Genomic DNA, 14,534 nt, shown 5'->3' with positions numbered 1-14,534 from the left:
AGATGAATAAATAGAGGAAAATATAATTAGTAAAAGCAGATTCAATAGAAACAGAGACCAGGGGGGTAAGGGTGGGGGGCAGGATGTGACTAACCAAATCAAGTTTGAAACATATGTGGGTATTAAACACTACCAACAAATTTGTGATTGCACAAAGAAAAAAGGTTTTCAGCAATGCCATGTGTTTCGAGAACTGAACACACAGAGTTTAAGCTGGGCACGGAAAAAAATCATTGATACCATACACTAATGACCAAGACATCACATTTCATAATGAAAACATACCATCTCCGCCATTCACTGCAAAATTCACTTTAACATGCTAGTCTGAACTGCACCAAAATACAGTAATAACATCAACAACAACACTGCAGCAGTTTTGTAGTACCAACCACTTCGCTATGGTGTTATCTTGCGTTGTTTTTTGTCATACAAATTAAATATGACATGGGGGAATACACGGTGAGGGCTGTGGGGAAAAACCTAATCGCATTGCTTCTATTCCAACATCAGGCGGGCTAAGGACATATCAGGGATACATCAGCATCGCTAGCACTGCCCACTGCATACCCCCTCCCTCCTCCTTCCTACCGCGGAGTTTCATTCCAAACAAAAAACTAAATACGCATCACGCTTCCAAAACGACGTCGATTCACACAAGCAGAGCACTTCAACTGGTCTAATTGATACACCGTGACAGCAACGGGGGCCACGGAAAGCTTGATCGAGAAGGAACAGTGTAGCGACATTCAATCTCTCCTCCTACCTCACCCGATCTTATTTTCTTCGGACAGCATTACGTCGGGACCTGCCCTAAACCTAAAGAACTAATCCCGATTTAGTAGCAGCTGCTGTAGCGTTTTAAATTACCGGCAATAAAAACCGGCTCGGAGCAGCACTTCACTGTTGGCCTGAACGCTGCGTTATCGGTCAAATACAACGAGGAGTACAGCCATGTTGGATGAAAAGGAGGAATGAGAGACGAGAGGACCCCATCATTGCAAGCTCACCGGCTGCAAGGCTGTCGTGTCGAATGCCTGTCAGAATTTTTTTCTACGACATAGATTCGTGACAATCAAGGCGGCTATCGATTAAACCACGGATTAGGTAGGTTTCCTAAATACCAATTACATTCTCAACTCAATTTCAATGTTGGGTTTCATTTTAGTATTAACAGCGCCTTAAGCAAAACCTATTTGTGGTAGGCCTACTTTCTTTCAGCACACAGCTTCATTCGTTCATTCGCTTCATTCGTTCATTCACTCATTCATTAATTTGGTAAGCACGACTTGCATTGCAGCACAAGCATTAATACACCAGTGTGAAAGAAGAACAGGGTGTTTGAATACGTCAACAGGAGCTTTGAATGTTATTGCACCGTCTTGTATTGTTTGACATTTGTTACTCTTCTTAATTCACATTAATAACTGTGTTAATGTAGGGTGCACAATATTTATGCATATTATTATAATCCCCCCTTTTCCAGACACAAGCAATAAAAACCCAACATCTAGAATCCATGTGTGAAACTTTAAAAGGGAGACTAGCAGGGAGATGCCATTTGTGCTGATAATTTCTTACATTAATGCACACAATATATATATAATTTCACTGTTGTTTCATTTCTTTTGTTCTTTGTGTTTATGTAACAAGATGCATCTTTGCACGTTATACACAGGAGATGATGTATGAGCTTAGGGACTTTCACAGTAGCCAATATGCATGTAATCATCACAGCAAGCTACCTAGTCTATGCACACATCATGACAATTACTGTAAGCACCTTCCTCTACAAGACTAGACTGGGTGAACCCTCCCTGACCTGCTGGCAAATTTGGATTCGCCTGGCAGCTCAGGCTGGAAACCTCCACATCCATCTCCCCTGCTTCCTGTCCACAACCTTTGGGTCCAATCACAAACTAGCTTATCCAAAAGACGCACTGGGTCGTTGGTCTGATTGGTTGAAGGACTATCCAAGCGGAGACATTTGAACGATGCCCATTGATCACGCCTCTTGTGCAGTGGAAATAAAGTGCAAGACTCCCCATACTAATGTTCAAGCTTAAAAAACAAGACTATCCATGAGCCAAATTACTACAGTTCTAGCTGTATTTGTGTGTTTCAAATATATGAGAAATAACAACCCAAAAACACATAAACTGTCACAGAAAAACATGGACTTCAAGCAGGAATATGTGTAACCCGTGCTTAACACATATTTCCCTATAGTTAAACACCCTCCTCAATCATAACAGCAGTGGCCTGCACAATTTTTTGCTAAATATATGTCTTGATTGAACAGACCTGATTGAATCATTTTCCTTTGTTTTCTCTCCTACATGTTCTTCTCTCTTCTCTTGTTTCATCTCCTCAGATTCCACCTCTGGACAGGGCTTCTGTTGGAAAGCAAAACAACAAAATGGAGGTAAGGGAATAGGGCAACACAAATAAAGAACGGTGCAACAAGGTTTGGTTAATGAGGCAGTTGAGATCTGTTTGTTTGAGATCTGCTTGTGCTTGACTGACCTTGTTTTTGTTTACATCCTCGTCGTTTGCAGCGTTCTTTTCCTCTTCCTCCTCTTGAATTTGACCCCGACGCTTGCGTGCTGGCATGGCTGGGGGTTCCTTCAGGCTTTCGGGTTTCTGAGCCTTTGCCTTCTCTGGGGACTCCTTTTGGGGGGCTCCAGACTAAAGGGAGAGGTGAAGGCATTTAAATGCGTCCCAGTTCACAAAGCAGACTGGTTTTCAGAAGAGAATGCATAGAAGGGATGAAAAATAGTGGGAAAGCCATGCAAAGGGATCAGCGAATGAGCGAACCACCAGTGTGGCATGAGGAAAGAATACCTATAGAACTAACACATGTAGAGCTATGCAACCGGTTATGCCGTTCCAGTTAGCTTTAACCTTTAACTGATAGACACAATACTACTCTGAATACATTGCATCCCTTTTGCTACCTAGCAGCTCAGATTTTTAAAAGTAGCATGAATAACTACAACCAACAAACACAGTAAAATTATCCATTTCAACAGAAAGATTGCATATGATATCTATTCTGCAACTTTTTCCATTTAGATTTGAAAATGTTATCAAGGCACTTCAGAGTTAGATGAAAGTTAATACTTTTGAAAAAAACTATTGTGTATTTGCTTATTTTTGTTATGTTGTTCAAGTTTAATGTTTAACGGTAACAACCTCCAGGACCTTCGAATAAACCTTCAAGCCAAAACTAGGACCTATGAAATGTTGTGAAATGTAACCATTAGTTGAATTATTGTACTCTCTTCTCCTGACCAGCCAGCACACTCGATGATGTAGTTAGTATGAATGACATCCCTGATGATCATCCAAAAGGCCAGAAGATGAGAGCGAGAGAGACAGAGAGATTTAAAGATTAACCGACATGACCACTCACCCTCTTACAAGCGGAAGAGGAGCGGCTTTTTTCCTGCGAGGAAGAGGATGATCCCGAAGAGTGTGATGAGGAGGAGGATCCAGAGTCGGAATCAGATGAACCCGAGTCGCTAGATGAAGATGAGTCCTTCCTCCTCCTCTTCTCTTCCTTCTTCTTCTTCTCCTTCTCTCTTGATACGTCAGCCTCCTCTGGTGGGGGAGAAGGGGGTAGCACTGTTGCAGGGGTCATCTTCTCCTCTACTGCTCTGGGTGCATCTGCTGCTTTGGCGGACGACTGCGTCCCCTGATCTGATTTCTTGTCCTCTTCCTGAAGAACATCTCTCGTTTTGGGTTTCTCGTCTTTTCCCTCTGCGAACTGGATGGGTGGGGCTGTCCCCGTGCGTTCTCCCTCGTACCAGTTAGGTCCATGGGACCCCGAGACTAGGACGCCCTGCCTGACGAGCTTCTGAGGGGAGCCCATCCCGGAGGGGACCTGAGGACCCTGCGGGGCTCCTTCCCCTTGGCCTGCTTTAGTGGGGGAGTGGAGAGGGGAATGGGATTGTGGGAAGGGGCTATCTGAGAAGGTGCGGGGCGCCTTGACCACGGAAGTGGCAGAGGAGGAAGGAGGGGGAGAGAGCACAGGGGCATCTCTCAGGAAACGGAATTTCTTGGAGGAAGACTGGGGAGACAGGGGCGTAGTGACTGGGGGGGATTTTGGCGGGAAGACTCCCGCGTGTTGGGAGGGTCCCATTGGCTCGCCACTCCCTGCATCCCTTCCCTCTGTTGCCCCAGTCTTACCCGGGGCACCAAGCTGGAGGGCAGGAGAGTGGGAAAAGCCCCCAATCTCACGCCCGCGTTTCCAAGGAGGCAGACGGCTCTCCCTCTCCTTCTCTAGCATCTTTTCCCTTTCCTCCCTCTCTCGCTCCAAGGCTGTTTTCTCCCTCTCCTGCTCAGCTGCTTTCAGCCTCTCCTGCTCCAAGGCAGCCTTCCTTTCCTCTTTCTCGCGCTCTAATGCACGCTCTCTTTCAAGAGCCCTCTCCTTCTCCTCTCTTTCCTTCTTTTCTTGCTCCACGAGACGTCTCTTCTCTTCAAGGGCTCTCTCTCTCTCCAGAGCTTCCTCTTTCTCCCGTCTTTCCCTCTCCCGCGCTTGTTCTCTCTCTAACCTCTCTTTTTCTTCTCTCTCGATGGCTTTTAGTTTCTCCAGTCTCTCTCGTTCTAGAGCTTGCTCTTTTTCACGCCTTTCCTGCTCCAGTCTCTCCCTCTCCAGAGCCTGTTCCTTTTCTTTTCTTTCCCTTTCCAGAGCCTGTTCCTTTTCTTTTCTTTCCCTTTCCAGAGCCTGTTCCTTCTCAAACCGTTCTTTTTCCAGTCTCTCTCTCTCCAGGGCCTGCTCTCTCTCGATTCTTTCTCTCTCCTTTCGTTCTTTCTCAAGTCTCTCCCTCTCCAACCGCTCTCTCTCCAGGCGCTCTCTCTCTAATCTCTCTTTCTCCTGACGCTCTTTCTCAAGTCTCTCCCGCTCCTGTCGTTCTCGTTCCAGCCTCTCCTGACGTTCTTTCTCGAGCTTCTCCCTCTCCAGTCTTTCTCTCTCCAACCTCTCCCTCTCTAAAGCCTTTTCTCTTTCAAGCCTCTCGCGCTCCAGAGCTTGCTCTCTCTCCTGTCGCTCTCTCTCCTGTCTCTCTCTCTCCTGCCGCTCTCTCTCCTGCCGCTCTCTCTCCTGCCGCTCCTGCATTTCTCGCTCCATCCTCTCTCGGTCCTGAATTTCTCGTTCCAGCCTCTCTCTTTCCAAAGCTTGTATTCGCTCTAGTCTTTCTCTCTCCAGACGTTCCCTCTCAAGGATTTGTTGTCTCTCCCTCTCCAATCTTTCCCTCTCCAATGCTTGTTGTCTCTCCCTCTCTAATTTCTCTCTTTCCAAAGCCTGCTCCCTCTCCAATCGCTCTTTTTCCAGACGCTCTCGCTCCAAAGCGTGTTCTCTCTCCCTCACCTCTCTTTCTTGGGCCAGGGCTCTCTCCCTTTCAAGCTCCAGAGCTTTCCTCTCCTCTCTCTCCTTCTCGAGTGCTTTAAGCCTCTCTTGCTCCCTCTCCCACTGCCTCCCTCTGTCTTCGTTTTCCCTCTGCCAAGGTAGCTGAGGCTCATGGTCCTGCTTCAGTGAGTCCCTTTCTTCCATGGTGGCGCGAACGACACTTACTGGGCCCTGGCTGTGAACATGAGGGCCTCCAATGACAGAGATGGATCCTGGGTAGCCCAGAGCGGCCGAGGCGTTGGCAGTGTGCGTGATGGCAGACACTGCGCCATCTTGGTGACCTCTCCCGGGAAATACGGCGGCACCTGCGGCGGCATCTTCCCGTCCCTGGGCTTCGTCTCGTCCGCGTCTGACCACTCCTGAGAAGGCTCCCTCGGACTCCATCTTGCGTGCCAGCAATGACAGGGGGCCGGGTCGCCGATCTGCAGCGCCACTCTGTGGCTCAGGGCTGCTACTGCGGCTGCCACTGCTGGAGCTGCCGGAGCTGGACGTGCTGCTGGTACGCTGCCTGGACGGGGGTTCTTCCTCTGGGCTGGGGGGGCTCTGCTTAGGAGTGTCTGGCAGAGGGAAGGAGAGCTCTGGGGGAGGCGAGGGCGGTGGCGTGGGCTGCCGCAGCTGCTGGGACAGCAGCGGAGGGATGTGGGGCTGGGGCTGCTGCCGGGAGGAGCCCCCAGACCGCTCTCTGGCCAGCTGGGCCCTGGGCGGCAGCTGCTGCTGCTGCAGCACCGGCTGCTCTCCTCGATTCCTACGCCTCGCGTTCGCATCCCAGTCGTCATCATCGTCATCCTCGTCCTCGTCTCCTCCTTCACTCTCCTCGTCGCTGTCTGCTGGGGCACGGCTGGAGGACGGGCCCTTGTCGCCTGCCACCACGCGCACTGACAGGGCGGCCACAGAGGTGGGCGGAGGCGCGGGGGCAGAAGAAGACGGGGGCCCCGCTGGCGCCTCCCTCTCCCGGGCACCGTCCGCATTTGCATCACCTGCCGAGACCCCGAAGCCCTCGCCCACCGGAGGGGGCAGACTTTTGTGCTGGTCAACTAAATCAGGGGCGACATCCTGGTGGAGAGACGTGCAGGAGAGGGCAGGTTGAAGAGGAGCCAGAGTCTAAACTCTGATCCAAAAACACAAACAGTAGCTCAACCATGCAACAAACTAGGTAAGACAAAATCAATTTGCCCTGAATGATGAAGCATGCACTGGACTAGAAGTATGAGACATAGGGTGATAATGTAGCCAAGGGACCCTTTAGATTAAATTTATAGCCAAATTTAGCAATGGAGGACCTAATTCGTAAACTACAAAGGTATGCATATGCCTTTCTTTTGCTTTCCCTTGATAACTATCCATCATCAATAACCCCTTTCCACAAAGATGTCATGAAAATCGTATTCTACGGTTTAAATGTACAAACTCTGTGGAAAAAGTGCAAACTTCACACTAACATGGAATGCGGACTGTTTTCCACACATGCAAAGAACACTCTGTTGTGTAAAAGAGGAGCTAACCTGGTTTGGGGCAGGACATGCAGGACCATCACTGGTCTCCCTCTGGTCATCTTGGTCTGCACCTAAGATTTAAAACATTTAGTTTGTGACTAAATCACAAGCCACATATAAACATGCAGACTCACATTGGTACATTGGTAAGACTGCTGTTTCTTTACTTGCTACGTCTGAAAAACGTAGGCTACTGTATGACGTAATAGGCAAACACCAAACAGAGCAGAGACTAAAACCATACCAACACACACACACACACACACACACACACACACACACACACACACACACACACACACAGTTTGCTGGTGCATGCAGGCTAAAATCTTACCGTCCGTCTCAGCAGCCTCTCTGGCCTCTCTCTCCAAGCGCTGTCTCAGGAGCTCCTGTTGCTTGGCCAGGTATTGTTTGATGAAGCTGTTCTGACTCATCTCCTCTCCTATCTGAAATGCACAACACCACACAACAGCCCGCCACTACATCAAACGGCAGTGACAATCCCAACCGGTCACTCACACTGGCCTGGACGGCCTGCTTTGTGATCTCTCAGTGAAAAAAAAAAGGTCAAGCTTTACTTGGGGGTAGATTCAGATTGTACAGGGAGTTTGCCATGTTCCTCAGACAAATAAATATAATTAAGTTTATCAGTATGCAATAAGTGGGTTTCCTTTTTAAAACTTCCGGGTTATATGAATATATCTATATATAAAAAGATATGCTATATACTATGCTATACATAACAGCACACAGAAATGTAATATATATAAATATATATCATAATTCCACATGACTTGGTGATTGTGATGATTGCTGGACACAATTCATGGTAAAATAATTGGGGATCTATCATATCCTAGAATAGTGTTCAAGCAACCTTTTAAGCAAAATTACCTGAAAGTCTAGCAATCTCAATGATTCAAGACTGTCGTTCAAGAATGTCATTCAAGAATCGTTTAGTCATGCATTCAAGAATCGTTCAAGAATCATTCAAGAATCGTTTACTCTTGCATTCATGATGCATGATGATGATGCATTCATTACATGATGGTACAATTTGAAATTCTACACAAGATTCTATTCAGTCCGTGAACATGACTAGTATTAATACTTTTTTTTACTTTATATAGCTGCATACGCTGCCATCTGTTTGGGGTAAAATGTATTATGTTCAGTGATGTTCTGTACAACCCATTCCATTTTCTGGGACACAGACCTGAGAATTTGGTTGGAGTCCTATGTGATGTGTTGAGGTCTTCTGAAGGTTCTCCAGCATCAGAGCCTAATATCACACACACAAACGACCTTTATAAATAAGTGTTACAGAAATGGGCTCTCAATGCAGTGAAATTAGTTATAGGCTATGCAAATTCACCCTTATTGACGTCAGCTAATAAAACATTTGTGATTAAAATGGCAGGAGATACATCAACCATTTGTAACACAGGAACTTATTCCTAGCATCTATTCGTCCATTAATATGCTGCATCTATCATTATCATGATTGTCACGTGTTTATCACATAAATGCCATGAAGTGAATCTGAGACATCAAAAGAAGTGTGTAAGCGTTCACAGTTATCGTCACAGCAGAGTAGAACAGTTTTGATATTGGTCCAACGTCAGGGTGAATCCAAAGCTATATTTACAAGCAAATCCAGCACAGTCCTGCCTGGAAGACTTCAGGCAAATAATATCTGGCAAACACATCACTCAGACAGAAATGTATCCTCACGACAAGCGCGCAACTAAGCAAATTCATTAGCCAGCTAGCTAGCTAACCTATCATTTCTCCGCCCACACTCGGCAGAGTGACAGTTGCCAAGGTAGCTGCAATTATTATCTATGGCCATATTAACATTGGTGAGAAAACTGTGTCGTTGAACTAATAGTTGCGTTAAAATGATTGATGTTTATCAGTGCAAATCTCTCCAAAGTACTTGATGAGCGCGCCCCCGTTTCATAACCCCCTCCCTCCCCCTCCCTCGTGCACGCTAAACACACAAAGCGCGGACTCGCCGACAAGTTAAAAACTAGTGGCTAGTAGCTAGCGTCTGATAAACACTCTCGCATGGCAGCAAGGCTGTGCATCGCTTGGCCCGTAGCTAGTTAACACTTTCGCTCATCATTTCTCAACCAGCAAGGTTTTTAGCAACAAACGCTTCAGATAAAACGCGGCAATCTAAATAAGCACGCATGGTCGTAGCCGCACGGCGCGAGCTCATCGAGCTCTTCCAGCCATCAAACCGCCAACACTTGGCCTATCGCTAAGACCACAGTGTAGCCACTGTAGGCAAACGATTTAAACCCTGAAAGAGGTGATCAAACTCACCCCTTTTAATCGTTTGATTAGGGCATTCTTCTGCCCACTCTTAGATAGGCCTCTTTCCTCCAGTGCAGCTTTAAGATCCGCCACACGAAGCGAATGAAGCGGCCTCCCGTCCAGCGTAACATCTTCGAGGTCCGCCATCTTGCATCCCCTTCGCCCGTTCTCCAGCTCCAGTCACCGCAACGCCTTCCTCCCTCCTCCTCCCGACGTCGGAGAACTACTGTTTCCGGTGAAGGCGGAGTCGGGAATTCAAAGACTACCAGTGATGGGTGGTAAAAATCATTTTTAAAATAAATATACACTATATTGGTTGATTACCCACACAACAACACTGTCGAAGTATTTCAGTAAGCGAGGGGTGTGTTTGTTGTAGGCTATAGCCATGTATGTGAGAGGGTAACAAAGTTAACATTCTTTGCCTGTTCCATAGTCCCCTCTGACCAGTCTGTTGCTCTGACTCACTTCAGACAATTGATGGCGCCTGTGCGCAACATAAATTACTGAAGTGGTGTGAACAACTTAGTCCTGGCCTACCAAATCGTCCTGTTGCATTTACAGCTTTTGCCTATTGCTTACACACTAAAATCAAATGCTTACACCAATGCCTCAATACCTAAACTTCTTATACTTTACACACAGTGTAACCAGCTTAAACACATTCTCTGCTTTGCACATTGTTTGCAATTCTGCAAAACACTTTTTGCGAAACACTACAAACATTTTCTTTCTGCAAAACCCTTTTTGCAAAACACTACACACTTTTTCTTACATTAAACACTTTATGCAAAAACAAAATCCCCTGATATAATTGGGAAAACACTTTGTTCAAAATGCTAAACTCATCTGGCAATTGCAATCACTTACCTATAGGCTACACCTGAAAACACGTTCACACCAATCGGTCTGAACCTTAGCACTACAAATAGGGCTCAGGTAAGACATTTTGAGAACTATGGGTGCCTCTCAACATCTCTCCTCGATCTTCGATGCTTGATCCTCGAGGGGCGTTCCCACTGATCTATAACACTGGATAGACTATCCCATTGTTGTCACCCCATCATTCTTTATCTAGATCAGTGAGGACGAGGATCGAGGAAGGAAGGGAGGGTGTATAAAAGACCAAATGAGAGGCACCCAATGAGAGTAAGAAGTATAGGAGGACAAGGAGAGAGAGCTGTCGGATGTTGAAGAGGACAAGGACAAAGATAAGGACCAGTGCAGAGATGTGTCTCAGATGACATCAGGGCTGCTCTGGTCTGAGATTGGTTCAACAACCATATAAATTTCATATATCAAAAGTTGTATACCTGCCCCCTTACAGCCCATTTCTAAATGCAAGCGCGCCCAGCCCCCACCACATGCACTAACTTGTACATACTGTGTACACACTCACAGACACACACACACACACACACACACTCACATGCACATACACACTCACAGACATACACACACACACACGCACACACACAAAACAAATATGTATGTTGTTGTTTTTTCAATCGCAAATGATCCAGGTTTTTTTTTCTTTTGTTTTGTTGCTATATTTGACGTTTCTATTTCTCTTTATTTCTGCTGAATGTTTGTTTTTTGTAAAAACTCTTGATTGATTACAACTTTTGGGTTTTGCAGAAGACGAGGTCTGAGAAAATGACCAAAAAAGATAATACTGTAATCATACACCGCAGTCTAAACTGATATTGCACTTTTCCCACCCTCTTTTCAATTGTATATTGCCATGTTCTCAAACTGTGGTATGGGTACCACTGGTGGTATGCAGACTCTCTGTTGTGGTACTCTTGGAGTCTCCAAGTTGTTTTATTTCATGAAGACAAAATAATCACACAGTGTGTACAATGTAAAATATATTTGAATTGGCCCACACTACTGTATTTCAATGCTGATAATGGTGGTACTTGAAGAGTCAATTGTTCTCTGAGGTGGTACTCATTATGAAAAGTTTGAGAACCACTAGTATATTGCATCTTGCTTTGTGCCTGTTGAGGTGTCCATGACCATAGCAACCTTGACAGGGAGGAGTCGGACATTCCCAGCCGCATTCCCCCTCCAAACAATTGCATATCCCACTCATAATGTATATTTATTTGCAAATGTACTGTATATTCTTATACATAGCCTTCTACTGACCTTCATTATTCTTACTGCTATTTTTTTTCCTTTTATGTTTTATTTGTTCGAGTGTTGTACTTTGAAACGACAAAAACACCTTTTATATTTGTGTGTATACAAATGAGCAGTTCCTTTTTTATCATTGCTGACGGAGTCTAATTCCTTGTTTGTTTACGAAAACCTGGCCAATAAAGCTGATTTTGATAAATTTTGATTTGACGCTAAGGCACGTTGTAACAGGATGAGGTGCTACAGACCAGCATTATCTGTTGGAAACTTCCCATCATTTTACCAAATGCAGTAAGCAAAATATGTATATATATAGGCTCTTCTCAATGTCTCTCCTCGGTCCTCAATCCACGGTCATCCAGCTTGTTCCCGCTGATAGGCCTATAAAGAATGATGTGGCGGCAACAGGATAATCTATCCAGTGGTCTTTAGATCAGTGGGAACGAGCCGGAGTACTGAGGATCGAGGGCTGAGGAGAGAGGGGTGAGAAGAGCCCTAGTCATCATCCACAGAGGACTGAAATGTATGAAGTGTTTTATCAATAATAAATAGACCAAAGAAAGATCTACACTCAAGGCAATGTCACAAGGAACATGCTTCCAGAGCCCTCAAGGTGATCATTCTTTCAAGAACCGGGTAGGAAAAGGAATTAGAATAATCTTTCTAAGAACCATTTTCAATGTGTTTCACTTGATGTAGCCTAAAGGTTCAATAAAGTCATGGTTATTTTAACCATATAGTTGTAGCTTAAATGTTAAAATGCTCAAATGTTAATAGCTTAAATATTCTATTGCTGTAAGTCGCTTCAGAAACGTATCTGTCAATTGAATAGATGTACATGTAAAACGAAAAGAAGTAGGCTACCAGTATTTAAACACCTTTATAGATGAATCTGAGAGGCAATTTCACGGCTGATGATATATCTGGCTAGTGGCTTTTCTCTATCAGTCACTGAAGATGAACAGTACATTTCTGGTGGCCCCTCTTCATTGCGCCCTGTTGAGGTGCTTGACACTGCAGTGTCAGATTAATTTTGGGTAAGCCACCACAGTGAAGTCAGCAGGCAGCCGACCTCAATGTCTCTGCAGCTGAATTTTCCAGCAGCTTCTCATGGGCTGGGCATTGCAAGGCCTGTGTGGGTAATCTCTAGCCTGGCTATCACCAGACCAATCTTTTGAGACTGAATAGGCCTATAGTCTGGGTCTGCACTGTATTTCTACTGCACAAGGTGTGATCATAGGCTATAGCAAACAAGGTGCCTTTGCACGGCAGTGGGCCTGTAAGACATTTGTACTGTAGGGCCTGCTGATGTTTTATCAATCACTTGAAATAAAATATATGACAACGCAGTTCTGTAGTTAACGTCATCAATGTTATAGTAGGCTATCTTTATTATTCTTGGGTAGCCCTAATTGCTTTCGTTCTCATCCATAAACACTGCAACCTCCTGTAAACAAGAAGAAGTGAAAACTATTGGTCAGACTGCACCGTTGAAAGGTCAGTGGGTGGAGTTTAAAACGACCGATGCTAAAATGCTTCTACCAAAGATTGTAGATAGGCGGAGCTGTCTATCGATAAACCGGAGGCAGCTCCTTCACTGTTTATGAGATAGCTGTGGGTAGTGTTAGCAGCTAACAACTATTGTTAGCTCTCCTTATTCATAGTTTAGCCTTCTGCCACTGGTAATCTTCGTGGAATGCTGGCAGGAAGACTTCTCCGAAGGTAGAAGGTAGATCAATGAATACTTAATAAGGTGTGTAAAGATCACTTGTTAGAATTACAGTAGATACAAAGTAAAGCGTTGTAGAGGCTAACAAGCTAGTTTGTGTATCTTAACGTCAACTTATGACAGCTAAAAGTGACTGCCAGGCTGTTCATAACGTGCCAGTCGGAAATGTCTGAAGAGAAAAAGATCCTATTTTATTTAACGTTATATTTTAATTATGTCCAGTGTTATTTTCGACAGATGCAAAGAATCGAAACCTTGTTTATTTGTTTGCATTGCCAGCTCAATGTCAGTCCTGATTCACGTTACACTCAAGGCCAGTTGTCCGTATTGTTTTACGATTAAAGTTATATCGAAAGATTTAATCATGCACGTTATATCGATGGTCTTTTCGATGCAAGGCTGAACTTGTGATTATTTGCAGATGTCCTGGTTTGCTCATGTGCGTCAAGATCTTATTCAACAGCCATCAACGGTGACCCCTCCTTTTGAGACAGCAGAACATAATAGGATTTATTCGTCGCCATCGTCTTCTGCGGATTTTCCAAATGCTCCACTTGACTTTAAACCACCCTCCTTGGTAGATTTGGCGTGTACCCCCCTTGGATCCGGGTCGGGGAGGGTATCCCCTCCTCTTTCGTATGTAACTCTTCAGGAGCAGCGCTGTGTATTGAGCTGGTTTCTGGGATGGGGACCTACTCAAAGACAGCATTTTCTGGAGGACCTCATAGCCAAAGCTGTGCCTGGAAAAGTGTGCAGTCTATTGGAGCAACTTACTACAATGGAGGTAACTAACCATACTGATGCTGGTCCATCACATGACTTTGTTGATGAATTTAGAATTCAGACAATCCTTACAGCTGTAACTATGCAGTGTCAACAACTTATATTCCCTTACACAGGCCTAAGTTACGTTGTGCCTTTCCGTTTCACAGGTAAAGGACCGGGTCCCTAACATCTTTGAGTGCCAGCTCCGGTTATGGACGCAATGGTTTGAGTCTTGGACTGAGGAGGAGAGAAACTCCTTCATCAATTGCCTAGAGGAGAGAGACCCCATCTTTGTTGCCCACTTCTATAGAGGGGTGGCAGGCACAGCTGGGAGGAACTGAACCATTATTTTTAAGCCATTATCAGCCAGGCTTTAGCTTTCTGTTGACAGTGGATAATTGCAAACCACAATCTTCTGCATTAACTCTTGCAGCATTGCTACTTTTTATGTAGACTACTTCAACAAAAAAAATGTCAGAGCTATTGAGAAGGTGTATAATGTCATGGACCAGAAGATAAGGTGTGAAACGTTTAGGTCAGGGTGCTATGCTTTTTATATCGTAGTCCTGAAAAATGGATTAGGAATTATAGCATTGTTATACCTACTGATTTTTCAATTATGTCTAACTATGTGAAAAGAATTTATAATAAAGACAGCCAAAAGCAAACA

The 14,534-nt window shown here is 45.0% G+C and overlaps 2 protein-coding genes across 3 annotated transcripts in view; one reads left to right on the top strand and one right to left on the bottom strand.

Annotated features, from left to right (window-relative positions):
* Positions 1–9,405, bottom strand: part of acin1a (apoptotic chromatin condensation inducer 1a) — a 19,519-nt gene extending 10,114 nt beyond the window's left edge. The window contains exons 1-7 of the mRNA XM_062522694.1: positions 9,235–9,405; positions 8,120–8,185; positions 7,238–7,349; positions 6,913–6,974; positions 3,416–6,463; positions 2,527–2,688; positions 2,305–2,396 (exon numbers count right to left, since the gene is read on the bottom strand). Coding sequence (XP_062378678.1) covers positions 2,305–2,396; positions 2,527–2,688; positions 3,416–6,463; positions 6,913–6,974; positions 7,238–7,349; positions 8,120–8,185; positions 9,235–9,372 — 3,680 coding nt within the window. The 5' untranslated portion in view covers positions 9,373–9,405. The remainder of the gene's footprint in view (positions 1–2,304; positions 2,397–2,526; positions 2,689–3,415; positions 6,464–6,912; positions 6,975–7,237; positions 7,350–8,119; positions 8,186–9,234) is intronic.
* Positions 9,406–12,928: 3,523 nt separating this feature from the next.
* c2h14orf119 (chromosome 2 C14orf119 homolog) lies at positions 12,929–14,532 on the top strand. Of its 2 annotated transcripts, none has more exons than XM_062522724.1 (3): positions 12,929–13,099; positions 13,521–13,883; positions 14,032–14,532. In XM_062522724.1, exons 2-3 carry the CDS (start codon positions 13,521–13,523, stop codon positions 14,203–14,205), a joined length of 537 nt encoding a protein of 178 aa, XP_062378708.1. In that variant the 5' UTR covers positions 12,929–13,099; the 3' UTR covers positions 14,206–14,532. The 2 variants fall into 2 exon arrangements, with proteins under 2 accessions (XP_062378708.1, XP_062378700.1); XM_062522716.1 differs by having other exon boundaries at positions 12,930–13,123.
* Positions 14,533–14,534: the final 2 nt, after the last annotated feature.

Source organism: Sardina pilchardus, chromosome 2 (assembly GCF_963854185.1).
Source record: "Sardina pilchardus chromosome 2, fSarPil1.1, whole genome shotgun sequence".
Taxonomy (NCBI): Eukaryota; Metazoa; Chordata; class Actinopteri; order Clupeiformes; family Clupeidae; genus Sardina; species Sardina pilchardus.
This window is presented reverse-complemented; position numbering and strand designations above follow the sequence as displayed.

Bases quoted from the DNA above. Each gene is read 5' to 3' on its own strand.
- c2h14orf119 (XM_062522724.1), top strand. From the start codon at position 13,521: ATGTCCTGGTTTGCTCATGTGCGTCAAGATCTTATTCAACAGCCATCA. The intron at 13,884-14,031 runs GTAACTAACCAT...TCCGTTTCACAG, and splicing joins AGCAACTTACTACAATGGAG to GTAAAGGACCGGGTCCCTAA.